At 39.3% G+C, this 15,566-nt stretch overlaps 1 protein-coding gene across 2 annotated transcripts in view; it reads left to right on the forward strand.

Annotated features, from left to right (window-relative positions):
* Window positions 1-15,566, forward strand: part of LOC122576009 (protein neuralized) — a 113,542-nt gene that overhangs the window by 41,115 nt on the left and 56,861 nt on the right. The window contains exon 1 of one of the 2 annotated variants that reach the window (XM_043745695.1): window positions 13,132-13,947. The exons of the other annotated variant lie outside the window; for it this stretch is intronic. Within the exon in view, the coding sequence (XP_043601630.1) occupies window positions 13,653-13,947 (295 nt within the window). The 5' untranslated portion in view covers window positions 13,132-13,652. Of the gene's footprint in view, window positions 1-13,131; window positions 13,948-15,566 lie in introns of those variants that run through there. 2 annotated transcript variants of the gene reach the window in all.

Raw genomic sequence — 15,566 nt, forward strand, 5'->3', positions numbered from 1 at the left:
GCGTGAACGCCAAAATCCCTCGAACCGCTTCGTGAATCGGCTGCAACTTCGACGGCTCAAGTCGATTCCGCTCTCGAGTTGCGGACCGTATCTCCGCTTCCTTGCTCGAGGTTACCACATTGCCGTCCCTTTCTCAGGACGTCGCGTGTTCTGCAGGCGACGTGCTCCGGGAATTCGCCTCGAAAACGTGTACATGCGACGCGAACTTTCCATGATAGAATTGGTCTAGGTGGAAATGAAGTTAGGCGAATACTTAAACAGTGTGTGCGTACAGGATGGATCGTAAATCGTGGCACGAGTGAGGTAAATTGAGGGAAATTCCATGGCACGAGCGAGATAAATTGAGGGAAATTCCGTGGCTCGAGATAAGGGGACAATTAGTAGGAACGATGGAATTATTATTGAAGGATTGGTGGATTGGTTTGGGAAACATTTGGAACGTTTCTAGGTACACACTTGAGAAAAGATGGAATCCACGTATGATTAATTGGTAATTTTGTCATAGATTAGTACTATCGTTTCTTTATGTGAGTATATCGGTATGTAATCTCCAAGGAATTGCATAAAATACCCATCATACTTTTTACAAATTCCTACTCATTTATTTCTTCTGTCGTTTGTTCAATTTTATTCAATTTTTATAGTTACAGTCGTAACGACATTGGATTAATTGCATATAATAAATGCAGAAATAAGCTGATATCTTCAAGAACGTAATTCTACTTGTACGGTATAAATAGGAGGATAAAATTGATTTATTTTATTTTTCACGTTGTCATGTTTTCCGAATAATCATTCAAACGACATACGTAGAAAGAAACAAATGTTCACATAGATTCCATTTCTTCAATTTATAAAAATACGAATTTGCATAAATATTCACGGCCTATCAATTTCCACTTTCAAAGTATATATCATCCTTATTTTCGTTTAATATCGTCACTCTTATCCGTCGAATCGCACGAACCACCACGTTTCTACTATCTTTCATTCCATGAATGGAAAGTACCGTGCAGCCGCACCGTTTCCTCGAGGGTCTCCTAATTGCCTGTCCGGCAGAAAGGGCGAATTTCGGGCCCTTTCTCGTCTGGCAGCCCGTCTGTCTTCCCGAAATAAGAAGCCCAGTAAAAGATTGTATATTCGGTCAATGCCTCTGTCAGATGTTCGCGCTGCTCTCCGCGGAAGAAGGGGCGGCGGGCTTCCAATGGATTGCAAGGGGTGTTCTATAAAACTGCAGTTCTCATCCTGCAATCGTACAAAACTGTACACGAACTTAGTAGGAGAATTCACGAGCAATTTCATTTGTTTATTAATGAAAGTTGAAAATCTGTTAAGAAATTGCGTATTAAGGGGTGCAAAGTTTATTGGGAAAATTTGGAATTTTCGTGAAAAATTAATGGCAGAGTGCTGGAAGGATTTTAGTTTTGGTTATGAATTTCTTTTATCAGAGAATTTCGCTTGCTTTTTATTGGATAGAATCTTGTTATCACAGGACTACTCTATCTACCTTCTTTTTTTATAGGAATTTTTATTAGATATTTCTTTGACGAAAGCTTGTATACCGTGTAGATATCCTTTGATAGGTGTAATTTTTTAATAAAAATATTAATCCAAGTACTCCAAGCGCGAGAGATTTCGTTTAAATTTTAAGCGGGTAAGAAAATTTGGAAATTTCATAGAAAAATATTTAATAGTTTCTCAGTTGTGGCAATTTCCCCAAAATGTAAATTTACACGAGATTACAAGAATTTTTGCCCACCGATGAAATAAATCTCACGGGCAATTGACACGCTCGACTCTGGTTTACCCTCGAAATTTTTCTTTACGTTTCGCTAAAAATATTTTTTCTCCGTTTTCGCCTGCCTTCGAACTTCGCGTTAATTTCCAGTTACACATAAGAGAAAATTTCGAAACAATGAGATAGACATAAACTTACTCATAAACAAGAACACGTACATTATATGAGCATAATAATAATCAACTTGCAATTAACCTAAACCCTGTTAGCTATACGTACAACTATCTACATATATCCTTAACATTTCATATATATATACACATATAATCTGATAAAGTGAACAAGTAAAACCATGAAGTAAGAGGTTGACAACCGTTCGGGGATCCCTTCCATCCCTTCTTAGGGGCCATAGTAATCCGAGACGACAATACACTTCTAAAATGCCTGCGTCTTCTATATTTTCATGGGGGGTGCGCACGCGCCAGTCTCTCCGACTTCCTGCCATTCGCCGCTCGCTTCCGCTATTTCACATTATGCTATATGCACGCATCCCCGTCCGCCGACGGGGTTACCCCATAGCAAACGCATCTGCACACTTCTCCTTATCCACGGGGGCACGGTGGCGAGGTCGAGACTTGGCGCGAGACAGATGCTGAATCCTCGAATCCGTGCACCTTGGCCAACTCTATACGATTTATATCGATCGTCAAGCAAATCTCATTTCGAAATTTCGTTTTACCACGACGAATTCGATGGTGTGTGTGTGTGTGTGTTCGGTCGTAATTCAGGTATATGTCTACCTCGTAATGGTTATTTTATTTCCGTAAGAAGATTGCTTATTTATTACCGTGGATTTTTACCAATTTTTATGTTCTTGCGAATATAACTAGGCAAATGGAAATGAATACTCTTCTTTGGATATTTTATATATCTTTTTGCATATTATCAGCGCACGCTAATTGTGCGCGTCTTCGCACCTTCGAGTTTCCTATAGATGCATAAAAATGGGTGGTCTATTTGTTGGGAATAGTTTTGGCTATTTATTATAATATTTTGATAGACGAATTTTTAACGTTGTTAGTAAACTTTTAATTTTGTTATTTGACTAAATATAGAGGATTTGTTACGCGTCGAAAGTCGAGTTTATTACGTATTAGTTTCAACGTGATTTCATTTATAAGTACAGTTTGATGTTTCGCCTAGCAAAATGAATGTCCGATTGGGAAAATATTTTTCGATTATCATACTCGTATCTATGTATGAATTTTTCTGTTCCTTTGATCTTTCGAAACATTAATATCTTCTGTTGCTATCAGGTTCGATATATGAGCCAATATATTTTCCAAATGATATTTCTCTTATATTTCCCAGAAACATTTTCGGTTAACATCACAAGGAAGTGATGCAGTTATTGCGACTGACGTGAAAACTCTCACGTAGTATCTTATTATTTTAGCAGCTAACCCAAATACATGACTGATAAAAATCCATGGTCCATGTTGTTCACAATCGTACAATGAGCTCTAGGATAATACGTTTTCTCCTAATCAGAATTGTTTAAACCAAAACCCTGCGAACCTTTCTTTATCTTACAAAAGCATTTGTCAGCAAAGACTTTAACGAAACGTTTACTTCGAAATCTTCTTCATCTATATCAACAAATCTATCTCCTACCTCTATCTCTTCAAGTTATCTCGATCTTTTGAAAAAACAGGCGCGAGAGGCTGATTTACATTGACGATTAGCATCGAAACAGACAGAGTATCATCTGGAACCGCGTAAAATCGGCCTGGTCGTTTGAAAAACGCTGCACCAATTAAATATGCGCAACACAAGAGCAGATACTTTTGATATGATTCTAGTCAGGTATGATTCTTGAAGACATTTCCACGCAATTACGCTTGAGAATTTGGAGCACAGTGCACGCGTAATATGGAGCAGTGTAGGGTAATGAGAAATTGCACAATGGTAACGAAGGAAATCTAACGGTGAAATGTAAAGTGTTTTCTTTTTATTACGTTAGATAAATTTTTAGATCGTTGTACGATCGAGACAAAATTATTTTTCCTTGAGAGTCCTAAGATTATGTTTAAATTATCTTTTTATTATTAATAGATTCAGGCATGGACGATTAACATGAACTTAAAACATTCGTTTTAGAAATTTGCTTCATCGAAAGTGACTTTTTCAACGTACTGTTGATTACCTTCTTGAACTTTCTGTAAATAATTTTCTCGAGACGCGACAAGCGACACGCGACATTCAGATAACTTCGTTGACGTATCATATTGACGCATTAAACAAATATCTAAGAACAGTTACAAGTTTGAAGACTTTCCACGAATTATTTTATCGAAATACACAAAAATAAAAGTGCAACGATTGCGTTAGCTGCATTTCCTAGATGAATAATTGCATGGACGCACCCTGTGCGTCGACAGTAGCGAAAGTGTTAAACATCTAAATATTTAAGCAACAGTTGTCTATTTAAAAAGTTTCTACATATCATTTTACGAATGTGCACAAAAATAAGAATGTAATAATTGCGACCGCTGCATTTTCCAAATAATTGTACGAACGCATCATGCGAGTTATTAGCAGCGAAAAAAAATGAAACATTTAAATATTCAGCAACAGTTACCTGTTTAAAAAGTTTCAGCGAATAATTTAGCCAAAACACAACGAATATAAAAATGCGATAATAATTCTGTCAGCTGTATTTTTAACATAATTACTCGACCACCTAAATATGTTTGAATTACAGCAGCGAATGTGTTAAGCAAATATTTAACCATTGCCGTAATATTAAACCATCACAGAAATTATGCAAATGGCTCGTGAAATCCGAAATGCTTCTTAACATCCATTTTAAGCAAATTTTACGTGCGCAAATGTATAACTATCCATTTAGCCTCGGTTCCACCGTTCAGAATCGGAAGGAAGCTGGTAGGATGGGCGAAAAGAGGCGCTTAAACGAAGCAAGGCGGCTCGTTGTCTGTAATTTCGGAGGTTTTCAACGAGCATTGGTCTCGTAAATCAATCCGACTGCGGTCCTCGAGGAAACGGAGACACGGCTCGGTTGTTTACTCGCGCGCGAGTAGCGCGTCTGTTCGAGCCGCGGCGTTTACTCGCGAAGCGTTTTATCGTACCGCGATGATTAAACGTTGGAAAAGATAATGGAAACTTCTGTTCCCTCGAATCGTTCCCGGATAGCAGACAATTCACGAATTGAATAGAAAAATTGGGAAATTTTTCAAAGGAAATTTTTCCTGCCATTTGAATTGTTCGAAAGGAGAGACGTGAAGAAGAGCTTTTTGGCGAAAAATCTGGGTCAAGGATTTATTTTAATTTGAAAATTTCGTAATGTACAGATAATAGCAGGATGTAGTATTTGAGTTCTAAATGTGGAGATTTAATTGCTTCAAGAATTCTCCTTTTTTTTTTCTTTTTCTTATCTATGTACAATAAATATTTGCAAAGAATACTCTTTTATTGAAATCTGTTCGCGCGATTGAATTCAATAGCACGAAACGGTTTCATCGAGAAAATATCGAATCGGGAAGCAAAGATAACGTTGCCACTTGAATAATGTATATTTTAATGGAATAACAGTTTCCTTGCGAACAACGAATAAATTTCATTCGCCCGACTATTCATACAGTAAAACAGTTATACAAGCTTCTACCTATAACAATTGATATTCGTTTAAACTCCTACGTATTCATAAATAGTTTTTACTTGAACAGCTCCTTCGATGAACTTTGCTAAATTAAATTTACGAAATGAAGCTTCATTAATGTGAAATACATTAGTTAACAGGCAAACGTCTGGAATCACTGCACGTTTTAAAATTCTACGATTTAAAGAGCAGAGAAACGCGTCGAATATTTATGGAACGAGATGAAATTACTATTAATATCTGCATAGCGTTAATTTGAAATTAACAATAAGATAACAATTTAGAAAGTAATTGGAAATTTTTGGTTGGTAAATGTATCTCAACGATCAATGAAAAATTATTATGATGGTAAAATTTCGAAGAGCGGCGGTCGCATGGACCCGAGACATCGCGAGTTGTTGGATTTTGGCTTCGTTTTCATTTAAATTCACGATGCAGGATGTCGTGCATCTTTAGATGCATCCTGTGCGTTTCACGCACAACCGTGCCCACCGACATACGGAGGAACAATGGCAAGCATAATTCAAACGGTAGTTCCCTATCGAAGCAAAAACAAAAAAAGAACGAACGACCCTTTCGCAATCAACGTTCACTTATCCATAGACGTTCCTGTAAGTGTTACTTGACAGCTTTTCCCACGTAAACTAGGAAATCGTAGGCCTCTCCTTAGCCAACCAGTTGCCTCTTTGAATTTTCGTCCGTCTCGTAATCGAATAAAGCATAGTGATGAAAATGAGTTATGAAAATAAAATCGAAATTAGAATTCATAGTGTATAAGAAACTAGAAATTCAAAATTTCTTTTAAAAAGATGAGATTAAGAAATGGTAGGATATCAGGAACGGAGAAGACAGTCTTTCAGGAAAAGCTAGTGAGGCGCGAAACTTTATAAAAAATATGCAATTTGGATGGAGAAATTATTATGCAAATATATTAAAGCCCACGCATAGTCTAACTTGGAACATTTTAAATAGATAAACCTATTTGTTTTATTTAACTATCATTCAATCTTGCAAACATGTAATCACTAATTATGTACTCTAAGTAATCGCTAATGACTTTATTGTTAACGGAACTAGCTCAAAATAATCTTATAGACGAATAAATAAATAAATAAATAAATAAGATATGTGATAAGAACTTTGCGAATAACTATAATATGTTTAATAACTGTAACAATGTTTTAAAATGAAGATGTTTAATCTTTCGTTTCGAACTATGTTTAAGTCTAAATTATCCATTTATAGTTTGATTTACATCCCAATCTCCGCACATCATCGTGTTTCGCTTATTCAAGCTTTCTAATAAAAAGAAAAAAAAAGAAAAGAGAAAAGAAAGAGGAAGGGAACGAAAGATGAAAATTCATGAGTGAATTACTGTTGGATCGCATACAGTTACACGCGTGGGTTAATAGGCACGCGTGCGCTCGTGCATTCACGTGCATAAAACAATACTTCGTTTCGTATGTGCGTGCACGCGTACGCTGGAGATACAATAATGGCCGGCCTCGGGAAAACAGCTGGTTCGAACGAATTACCAGCCACTACACAGCGATTTTATGTAATTATTCCGTAATTTCTTCGCGCAGATATTACCTCGTAAGCAGCCACGGTATTCTAATTAATAATTAGACTCTGGCGATTAACGACCCTATCGTTGCGACGAGTTTCAAGTAGGCAACAACTTTACTCGTCGAAAGGATATAAGGGTTTTAATTGACTCGCGCCAACATATCTTATAGCTCAGGCTGTAAAATATCTTTTTATTCCACTTCTATTTCAATTAGATTCATTTGATAAGTGTGCAGTATAATTTAAAGTACATTGGAAAGTGAGAGTCTCAACAGTGAGGTCTTTAAGGTCGAAGATATTTTGCGATTCGTAGGAATCGCTTTATTATTTAGTGTTCAGAATTGAGTGAAAGTTATTATTTATGGATAAGGATTTAAATATATTTATCGTATAGATTTATCTTCATCGTGTTTCGCTGTTAAATAAATGAACTTTCAATTTAACGATTGTTCGAATGTATTTACCATGTGCTTCCTTTTGTTATTTCTAAATTAATCCCGATATCCATTCTCGACAATATTAATATTTTTAAACATGAAAAAAGGTTCACGATGAAGAAATAAAATCAGCAAAGTTTCGAAAATTGTTTGTCGAACCTCGAAGTCATTGTCCAAGTGGCACAAAACCACAAATGATATGCTTCTATCGTCGTGTCGTGTACATAATAAATAATAGTAGTAAGCAATCGGCGTTAAAACATAGTCCATAGCAATTATAATATCGCGGTTGTCGAGTGAAAGTAAAAATTCCATTTATTTTCACTTCTATTTTCGACCTCGAGGAAACGATGGATAATGTTCGCGAACCAAGTGAATATTTATTAAGAAATAGATTGTTTTTCGTGCAAGATGCAAGTTGTAGAACGGAAAGAACTCGTTTCTTCGCCTGTTAAAAATAAGGAGAATAGACGGTGCAAGTGTTAGTGTAAGAGTGCGAAGAATCAGAGCGTTCAGGACAGGAAGTCGGTCCCGCTGGACGGCGATCAAACGATCGAAAGTAAGTTCGACGTGGACCGAACAAACGGTTTCCGTTAGTTGGCGTACGATCGTTACGCAAGAGGAACACCGGTCCGGATGAAAAGGATGTGCGAAAGGAAGCCGCAGCTACGCTGCCGTGAGCATATTTCCCATTCTCCGAGAACCTGACTCTGACCCGCTTCCTATTCCTTTTGCTTCTGTTTCGCTGTTGTTTTGCAATCAACACCTGATTACGTAACCAACGATGTCTATTTACTATTAAAAAAAAAAAACTACTGTTCAATTTACATTTACATTTTCGTTGTTCCATTTACGAAAAAAAGGGAACTTTGTTTTCTTCTATAAACTGGATCCTCCAACATGATCGAACAAATATTATTAATTATACAGTGAAATATTGTAAATGTCGACGGTGTTCGTCAGAAACGCGATTCCGTCAAATTTATTTTCTCCTTTAATATTATTTCTTCCATGTTGTTGCGGCGGATGAATTTGTGGAAGAAATGCGTTTGTTAAAAATTGGATATTAATTGTATACTTTTATAATGAATCACGGTCGAGTACATAATGGAATATAAATATTCGGTCTTGCCCGCTTAACCTACTTTTACTTTTTCACCATCCTTGAGGCTGGAAGGGATGCAGGTAGGGTTTAAGGATCAGTAGACATCTTCCAAAGCTGACATGAAATCGAATAGGGTGAAAATGGTGGTCGCGTGTTGATAGCCGTAGCGAGAAGGGGCTGACCTGTCATCCCTCGCTAATGAGATTCTAAAAATGCCTTCGTCGATAAACGTTGCCCTCCACGACCTCGTAAAACGTTCCCCCTTTGAATTTTTCGTTTAACCTGTTGCTGTGAACACTAGCCGTGTAAATAAATTGTACTGGCGTGCACCAGTGATCGTCGTAAAATCGTGTAGTTATGTATTTACTCGACGTTCACGTGGATTAACGATATATTAACAAGCGACACCTGTAATTAACGAATAGTAGCCAGTTCATACTTTAGGTTTCGACGTTGATTAACTGAAAATACGTTAAATGAAACTTTTAGAAAGACTGGGTTTTGTCGAAATTCGCATTGGTCGAAGAACTTCTAAGGAATAGATTTCCCGATCGAAGCTCTTGCTCGCGTTATTTTTATCATTTGGTTATGGCACTGGTATTGTAATTCAATATGCCAATAAATCAGAAAGTTAAAAAAACAAGCGAAATGCGCCACGGAAACCAACGGGGGATGCAGTAAACGAGAATGAAATTACGTTAGCGACACACAGGGTAAATAAAATGGCGAGGTATGGAGAAAGTTATCGTGCAGGCTGCACGCAGGAAACCGCATTGCAGTCCTGCGAGGCTCCGCATCCTTCCAGCAGCAGGAAACTCAATTTACGAGCCACTGAGTGGCTGCATCGGTACGCCATCTCGGAGCTCACAGCTTTTCGAGCTAACGGGAAACCACGTTAAGGGTACGGAAATTAGATCGAACAGACAATGTAGCAGATCGCAGAAGAGCGAGGATCGATCAACAATTGTCTACTCGAAAATCGATACGTCGACGCCTTCGTCGTTGCGCTCGCACGCGCCAAGGCCGAAGAAACGTGGCTCAAGGGTGACATGCGTGAACGGCAGTGGCGGTTATCGATATGGAACTTGATACTGCACAAGCTCGTGGAAATATTCGAATACTTGTACATGGTACAAGATGCTTTCCGAATATGGTAAATGAAGGCACAGATATCTTCGTTATGATCGGTGTACAACCCGCATCGACGTCATTCGGACGACAACCAAGGCTTGTATGAAAATTGGATGATTTACATTTTTTGAAATTCTTACGAAAGGTAACTCCGTTATAAGGGTACCTGTATAAGCTTCTTGTGATTCCGTGTCCATTGAGATCAGCTGAGAACTCGATACATACGTATATGCAATTTATGTGGAACGTTAATGGTACGACAGAAGGGCAGGGGAAATGTCTATATTGTGCTCGTAATTTAGTTTAATAGGATGAAACTGAAATACGAAATTGAGTCATCTAAGAGCTTGAACTGAAATATTTTCGACGCTATTAATTATGTCGAAAAATGTGTCGGACAAAAGTTGAATGGCTTTAAGGGCGACGTGTTCTGATGTTATTAGATTTTTTGTAAATGGTTGCGCAAGGGACATGTGAAGGTCAATTCTGTTTTTCTTGTTTTTTAATGCAATCGTATATTTTTTAGTACATTAGTCGATACAGCTAAAGATTCTCTACATGAAATCGTCAACCTACTTACGTCGAAAAGCGATTAGTTTGATAGATACTTTAACTTTTATTTTGTAAAACTTATGGTACTTTTGTATTTGTTTCCTTTGTCTTTCGTACGATAAGTTTTACAAAATAAAAGTTGAATAAAATACACCGATAATTATCTTTGGAATTATCGGCACAGGTGAAAGTTCTGCTCGTTTCTCGGTCAATTTTTTGTGTTTCTTAACGTCATCATCATTACTCTGTCATGGGACCAGAAATGGATCTCGAATCCCATGGAAACACGATATTTCTACCGTTGTCTGTACTTCGATCCTGTAACTCGAAATGGCAAACCAAAACAAGCCTCGACCGTCACGGCGAACAGGTCGTGTGCTCATTGCCTCGCCGATTCGAGGCAAGTGCGAATCGTGTTAATTTAATTATAAGAGGAGATACCAAAGGTCGCTATTTTCTTCCATTTCTAAAGAAATGCTACGTTTGAATAGCGTTACTGTTCTTTAAATAACAAGTTAAGCCTTCGAAAATGATAGAAAATCGCAATATTTTATTCTTATAAGTTTCTATATTTATTCCAATACTTACAATTTCTTATCTACAGAATACTAGAAGTATCCTGTATTTAAAGAACAATTGGTTCAATCGAAGATATAAACTTTTGTTAGTAAAGAAACTTTAATTAAGAAGGAGAAAGGAACGAAGAATAAACCGAGGAATAATTAAAAAAAAATCATGCCCAAAATGGTGGAATTTAAATAGTAAAAGATACAGGCGCCAAAAACGGAAAAGCTCGTTTCTTAATCTTAATAAGAAACCTTACACAATTAACCCCCTTCAACTCTTCAATCATCAGGCCACGATAAAAATCGATCATCGATAAAACACACATGGCAAAAAGTTTTACGTAAGCAGAGGAGAAAATAAATTAATTTCCTCGTTAAGAGAGGAACAATAAAAAGCATTGATCTCATTATTTGGCCACGAGTTTAATCAGGAACAATTTGGCGAACACGTATACGGCTGCACTCGGTGGAACTCGCGTCCTGTTTTTCCTAGGGACTCTAAATTCTACTTACGATATCTCGGTGCACACTCTTCCTGTACGAGCTGCATTATTCATGATCGCAAACGCTGCCATTTGGACCGTTTTCAACGCAGAATACCGACCATGCTTCACCCATGATTCTCCTACAACTCTATTTACATATTTCCGTATCACTGGGGCGGATCATAAGTTTCACGTATCACAGCATCACCGTGCTCCAATTTTCTCTTCCAGAGTTCGCGATAGATGGTCGAAAGTTGAATAACCAAATCGAATAATTGTATCGAACTCATTCAACAGACGCGACTCGCTGGGAAATCTGCGATCTATGGCCCCTTATGAATCATTCTTAACGCAAAATCGTGAATCTGGCACTAGCTGCGTCGTCGGGAAGTCTCGTTCTACTTTATTAATGCGATCGCATTTATAAAGCCAGCGGATGTTACTGGGAAGTTTAAGAGAAGCGACCTTATTACGAAATTTGTATATTCCATTTTTCTTTTCGACGATGGAATGTTCATTTAATAATCGATTATAATTTAATTCGCTAGTATTATTTATAAATTATAGAAGTATTCATCGGGTGATGCGTATTTTAAGATGGAACATCGACGTTTTAGAAATTAAATCAGATATTATTCGATGTTGGAAGCGTGTGCTAATGATGGCACAGCTGAACATTGATCGCTAGCGTAGAAACGTGGCAGATCTGCTGAGTGGGTGTTGTCGCGTGATCGTTTCCAAGTAGCTCATTATTAATTAATGATTCTGCAAGTTCAGTTGTTAGATACTATATTTTGGTGGATAAAATGTAGAGACTAACCTGGTAAAAACATTTATTAATACAAAATTATCTATTTTTAAAGTTAACCAAAGTTTTACGCGCGTTATCGATAAATAGCTACGATAATAAAACGAAGCAACGATTTTATTTTAGAGATTGCGATACATATTTTCATTAAAAAATCATCCAGCGTAAAGAAGTAATAATCATTGACAAAAATGACCGAAGATCAATAGGATCCTCTTAACGCGCCAAATTTAATATCTGGAACTCACAGCCAGAGTGTATTGACTTTATTTAAAAAAGAATAACATTTTACGTATTTCCGGCGTCATATCTTTCGCTCTTTCTAATGGTAGACTTTTCCTCGTTCTAAATCGCCCAGTTTTCAACGTGATAACGAATAGAAATGGTACCAAATTCATATCTTGTCGATATTGTAACATAACTTCTCTTTTGCAGCTTTGATTTGCTCTCGCTTAAACTGCGAAAAGCGTGACTTAATACGTTCAATGATACATAGGTAATACATACAAGTAAGATTTAATACACACTGACTCTGGCTAAGGTCCAGATACGCGCGTAATTTCCATTTTCAAATTTCCGGGAGACGTCTCGCAGACAGCGCGAGCGGCAACTCGCGCGAGTCATCGACTCGCGGAAAAAATCCATACCGGAGCGGTGTCGGCCCGTCTGAGCCGAAAGCAGTGGTCGGGTGTCCGGCTCGAAAATGCTCTTCCTCTCGGACTGTCCGTGCGGGGTAGAAGCACACACAGCCGCAGAGAGGAAAAAAGTAATCGCGTCTAGCAGGATCAATGCTCGTGCAGTCGGCGACCAGTTCGAATTTCCAACCCCGCGCCTCTCGGATCGAAAAGGCAGCGAGCGAGTAGTCCACCCCTGCTTCCCCGCGTTGGCGCACGGGGTGGCCCGGTGTGTCGTGGCCAGGTAAGGGGCAGCTGTCCACCAGGTGCCACACTCCCCACCAAACGTAGACGCTGTCGACGTTAGCACGGTGGGGATAACGCGGCTACGATTGGTCGGTGGCTCGCGCGCGGCTCGGCGATACTCTGGTGCTCGGTCGACGAGCAGTCAGTCGTCCCTGGCCGCTCGAGGGGCACGCAAGTGTTTGATAATTCGTGTTTTGCTTGCGTTTCTCGTCTTCGTGTCACGCGGTTGTCGAATCCTTCAACCTTTGACACGAAAACATTCGCCTCTCTCTCTTTCTTCTTTCTCCTCGCGTCACGCGTATATTTACATACATATATGTACATACATGTACTCAGTGTGTGTCGAGAGAAATCCAGGTCTCTTATCGTTCTTCTAATACTCGTATATACCGATCTTTACGTATATTCATCTTCCTTATACGTATATACTGTTTACACGGTCATACTGTTCTATTAGTTGGACAGAGTCCGCGACCATAATCACAGTGTGCTCTATGTGCGATCAGTGAGAATCAGCCGGTGTTCGTTCGGCCCCCGCGCGATTCCATCCACCTCGATCTTGTCATCGTCGTCGTCATCGTCTTCGTCGTCTCTATCGGCGCTCCCTACCCCCGGGATCTCACGGTTGCTCTCGTCACCTCGAGAGCACCACGGCTACATTTATGGGGGCGTCGTGCGCGGTCAAGGGCAGCAAGAGCCACCCCTGTCACTGCTGCAGCCACCTCGCCAGTCCCGGCGCGAGCGTGCAACAGCAGCAGCATCACCACCACCGCCATCACCACCATCATCACGAGACGCACCACGCGCACCACCAGCACCATCATCACCACCACCCCGCCGGGAAGCAACCCTCCGCCGAGCTGCAGCCGCAGAACAACAACGGGGACTGCAACATACTGGCACCGCTGCGCAGCAAGATGAAGGTGTTGAAGAAACTGAAACGCAAAATGGGCCTAGGTGAGCCACACCCTCGCTTTTCCTTTATTCCACACGTTATTTATTTATTTATTTTCTATTTCTATCTCTTTCTTCGGCAAAAGTTTTTCGTCGTCGTCTGTCGCTTCGGTGGCGTTTGCTCGTTCCGAGCATTCGGCGATAACGAGCGAACACTCTTCGCGATTGTGCGGTTGCTAGGCGCTATATATACGTGACACCACGTCCAGTTGCGGGGTGTTTGAAATTTCGACGGTTTCGAGTCCAACGTCTATCGCATCTTCGTCCAACGAAATATTGCGAGAGATTGTCGAGATCGTAGATTTTTTAGGGGGTTGGATAGATCGATGGGTTTTTAGAGGATCCTTTTCAGATTTTGTTTTTAAGTTCAACGTAGTTCGAAAACGTGAATGTAGGCTTTTCTGTTACGTTATCCACGATGTGTTGCAATTGGTAGACCGTATGACGAGATTATTAATTATGAAATCTAAAGAATATCTATATGTGGTATATCGGCGAGTAGTAACAAAAGGTCAATAAACCTGGTTGCTGCAACTTGTTCATAAATTTTCTCTCGCACTTTGAATTTTCGTAGCTGGCTTCTTTGCATCAGTGAGTTCTTCGAAAACTTTTCCGAGGAATTATAGTTAGACAATTCTTCCACGTAATATCACAGAATATCTATTTTTCTCCTTGAAGAAAGGACACCTTTGTGCTTCTGTTGCCTTCTGTATATCTCCTGGTTTCGAAACACATGCAAATTTCTCATTGTCCATGGATGTTCCAAATTTTGGGAAACTTTTCTAAAGAAACTGACAACTTTGCATTAGAATAATAGAGCAACCTTAGAAGACCATAGCGCAGTAAAATTTAATTTCCTTAACCATTTTTCTTTTCAACTATCTTGCCAGCTTCCAACTTTTCGAAAGTTTTCGAATACGTTCTATTCGAATCGTGAAAATTGTTCAGTCTCCGACTTCTATAACGTACAACTTACTAAACATATAACTGTAAAACAACGTGTAACTTTATGTACATCTCCCAATAATGTTATATTTACGCAACTTTTGCTCGTTGTTTCTTTGTTTGCGCCTCAATCCTGTTTCGATATGCTCGATAATTATTCGCGAATTCTGCAAACTTCCCTTCTTTGCTTACTCTGCTTACATACGTCCCGTCAACTCTTCGAAGTGTACAGAAAATCGCTTTGGTGGCTCCCTCGAAGATAGCCGTGTTGACCCATTACACGGTGAAAATATGCTCACTCGAGACCCATACATCACCCTGCCTGTAAGCAACGTTGACATAACTCGCACACCCGTATTCGTCTCGTGAAATTAAGCTGCTGGTAATTTCCTTATGGAACCGGTCCCGGCTCGTTCGCCTGGACAAGGGGTGGCCAGCGCTTTTGTCACACGGAACAGGAGCACATTGACGTTGTAACAGTACCTACGTCGTGGCTCTCACGCGTCTAAAGTAGCGTACATACAAAGCTGTGCTACAGTCGCTGGAAATACCGTACGCCGATCGTCTATTGACATCGAGTTGTTTCTCCCTGACTAACAAGGAAAGATCTTGAGGTGCGATTTTTCGAGAAATTGTTGCACGTTGACGAAGCTGGAGATATCGAAGCTAACAAATAA

This window comes from Bombus pyrosoma, linkage group LG15 (assembly GCF_014825855.1).
Source record: "Bombus pyrosoma isolate SC7728 linkage group LG15, ASM1482585v1, whole genome shotgun sequence".
NCBI classification, from domain to species: Eukaryota; Metazoa; Arthropoda; class Insecta; order Hymenoptera; family Apidae; genus Bombus; species Bombus pyrosoma.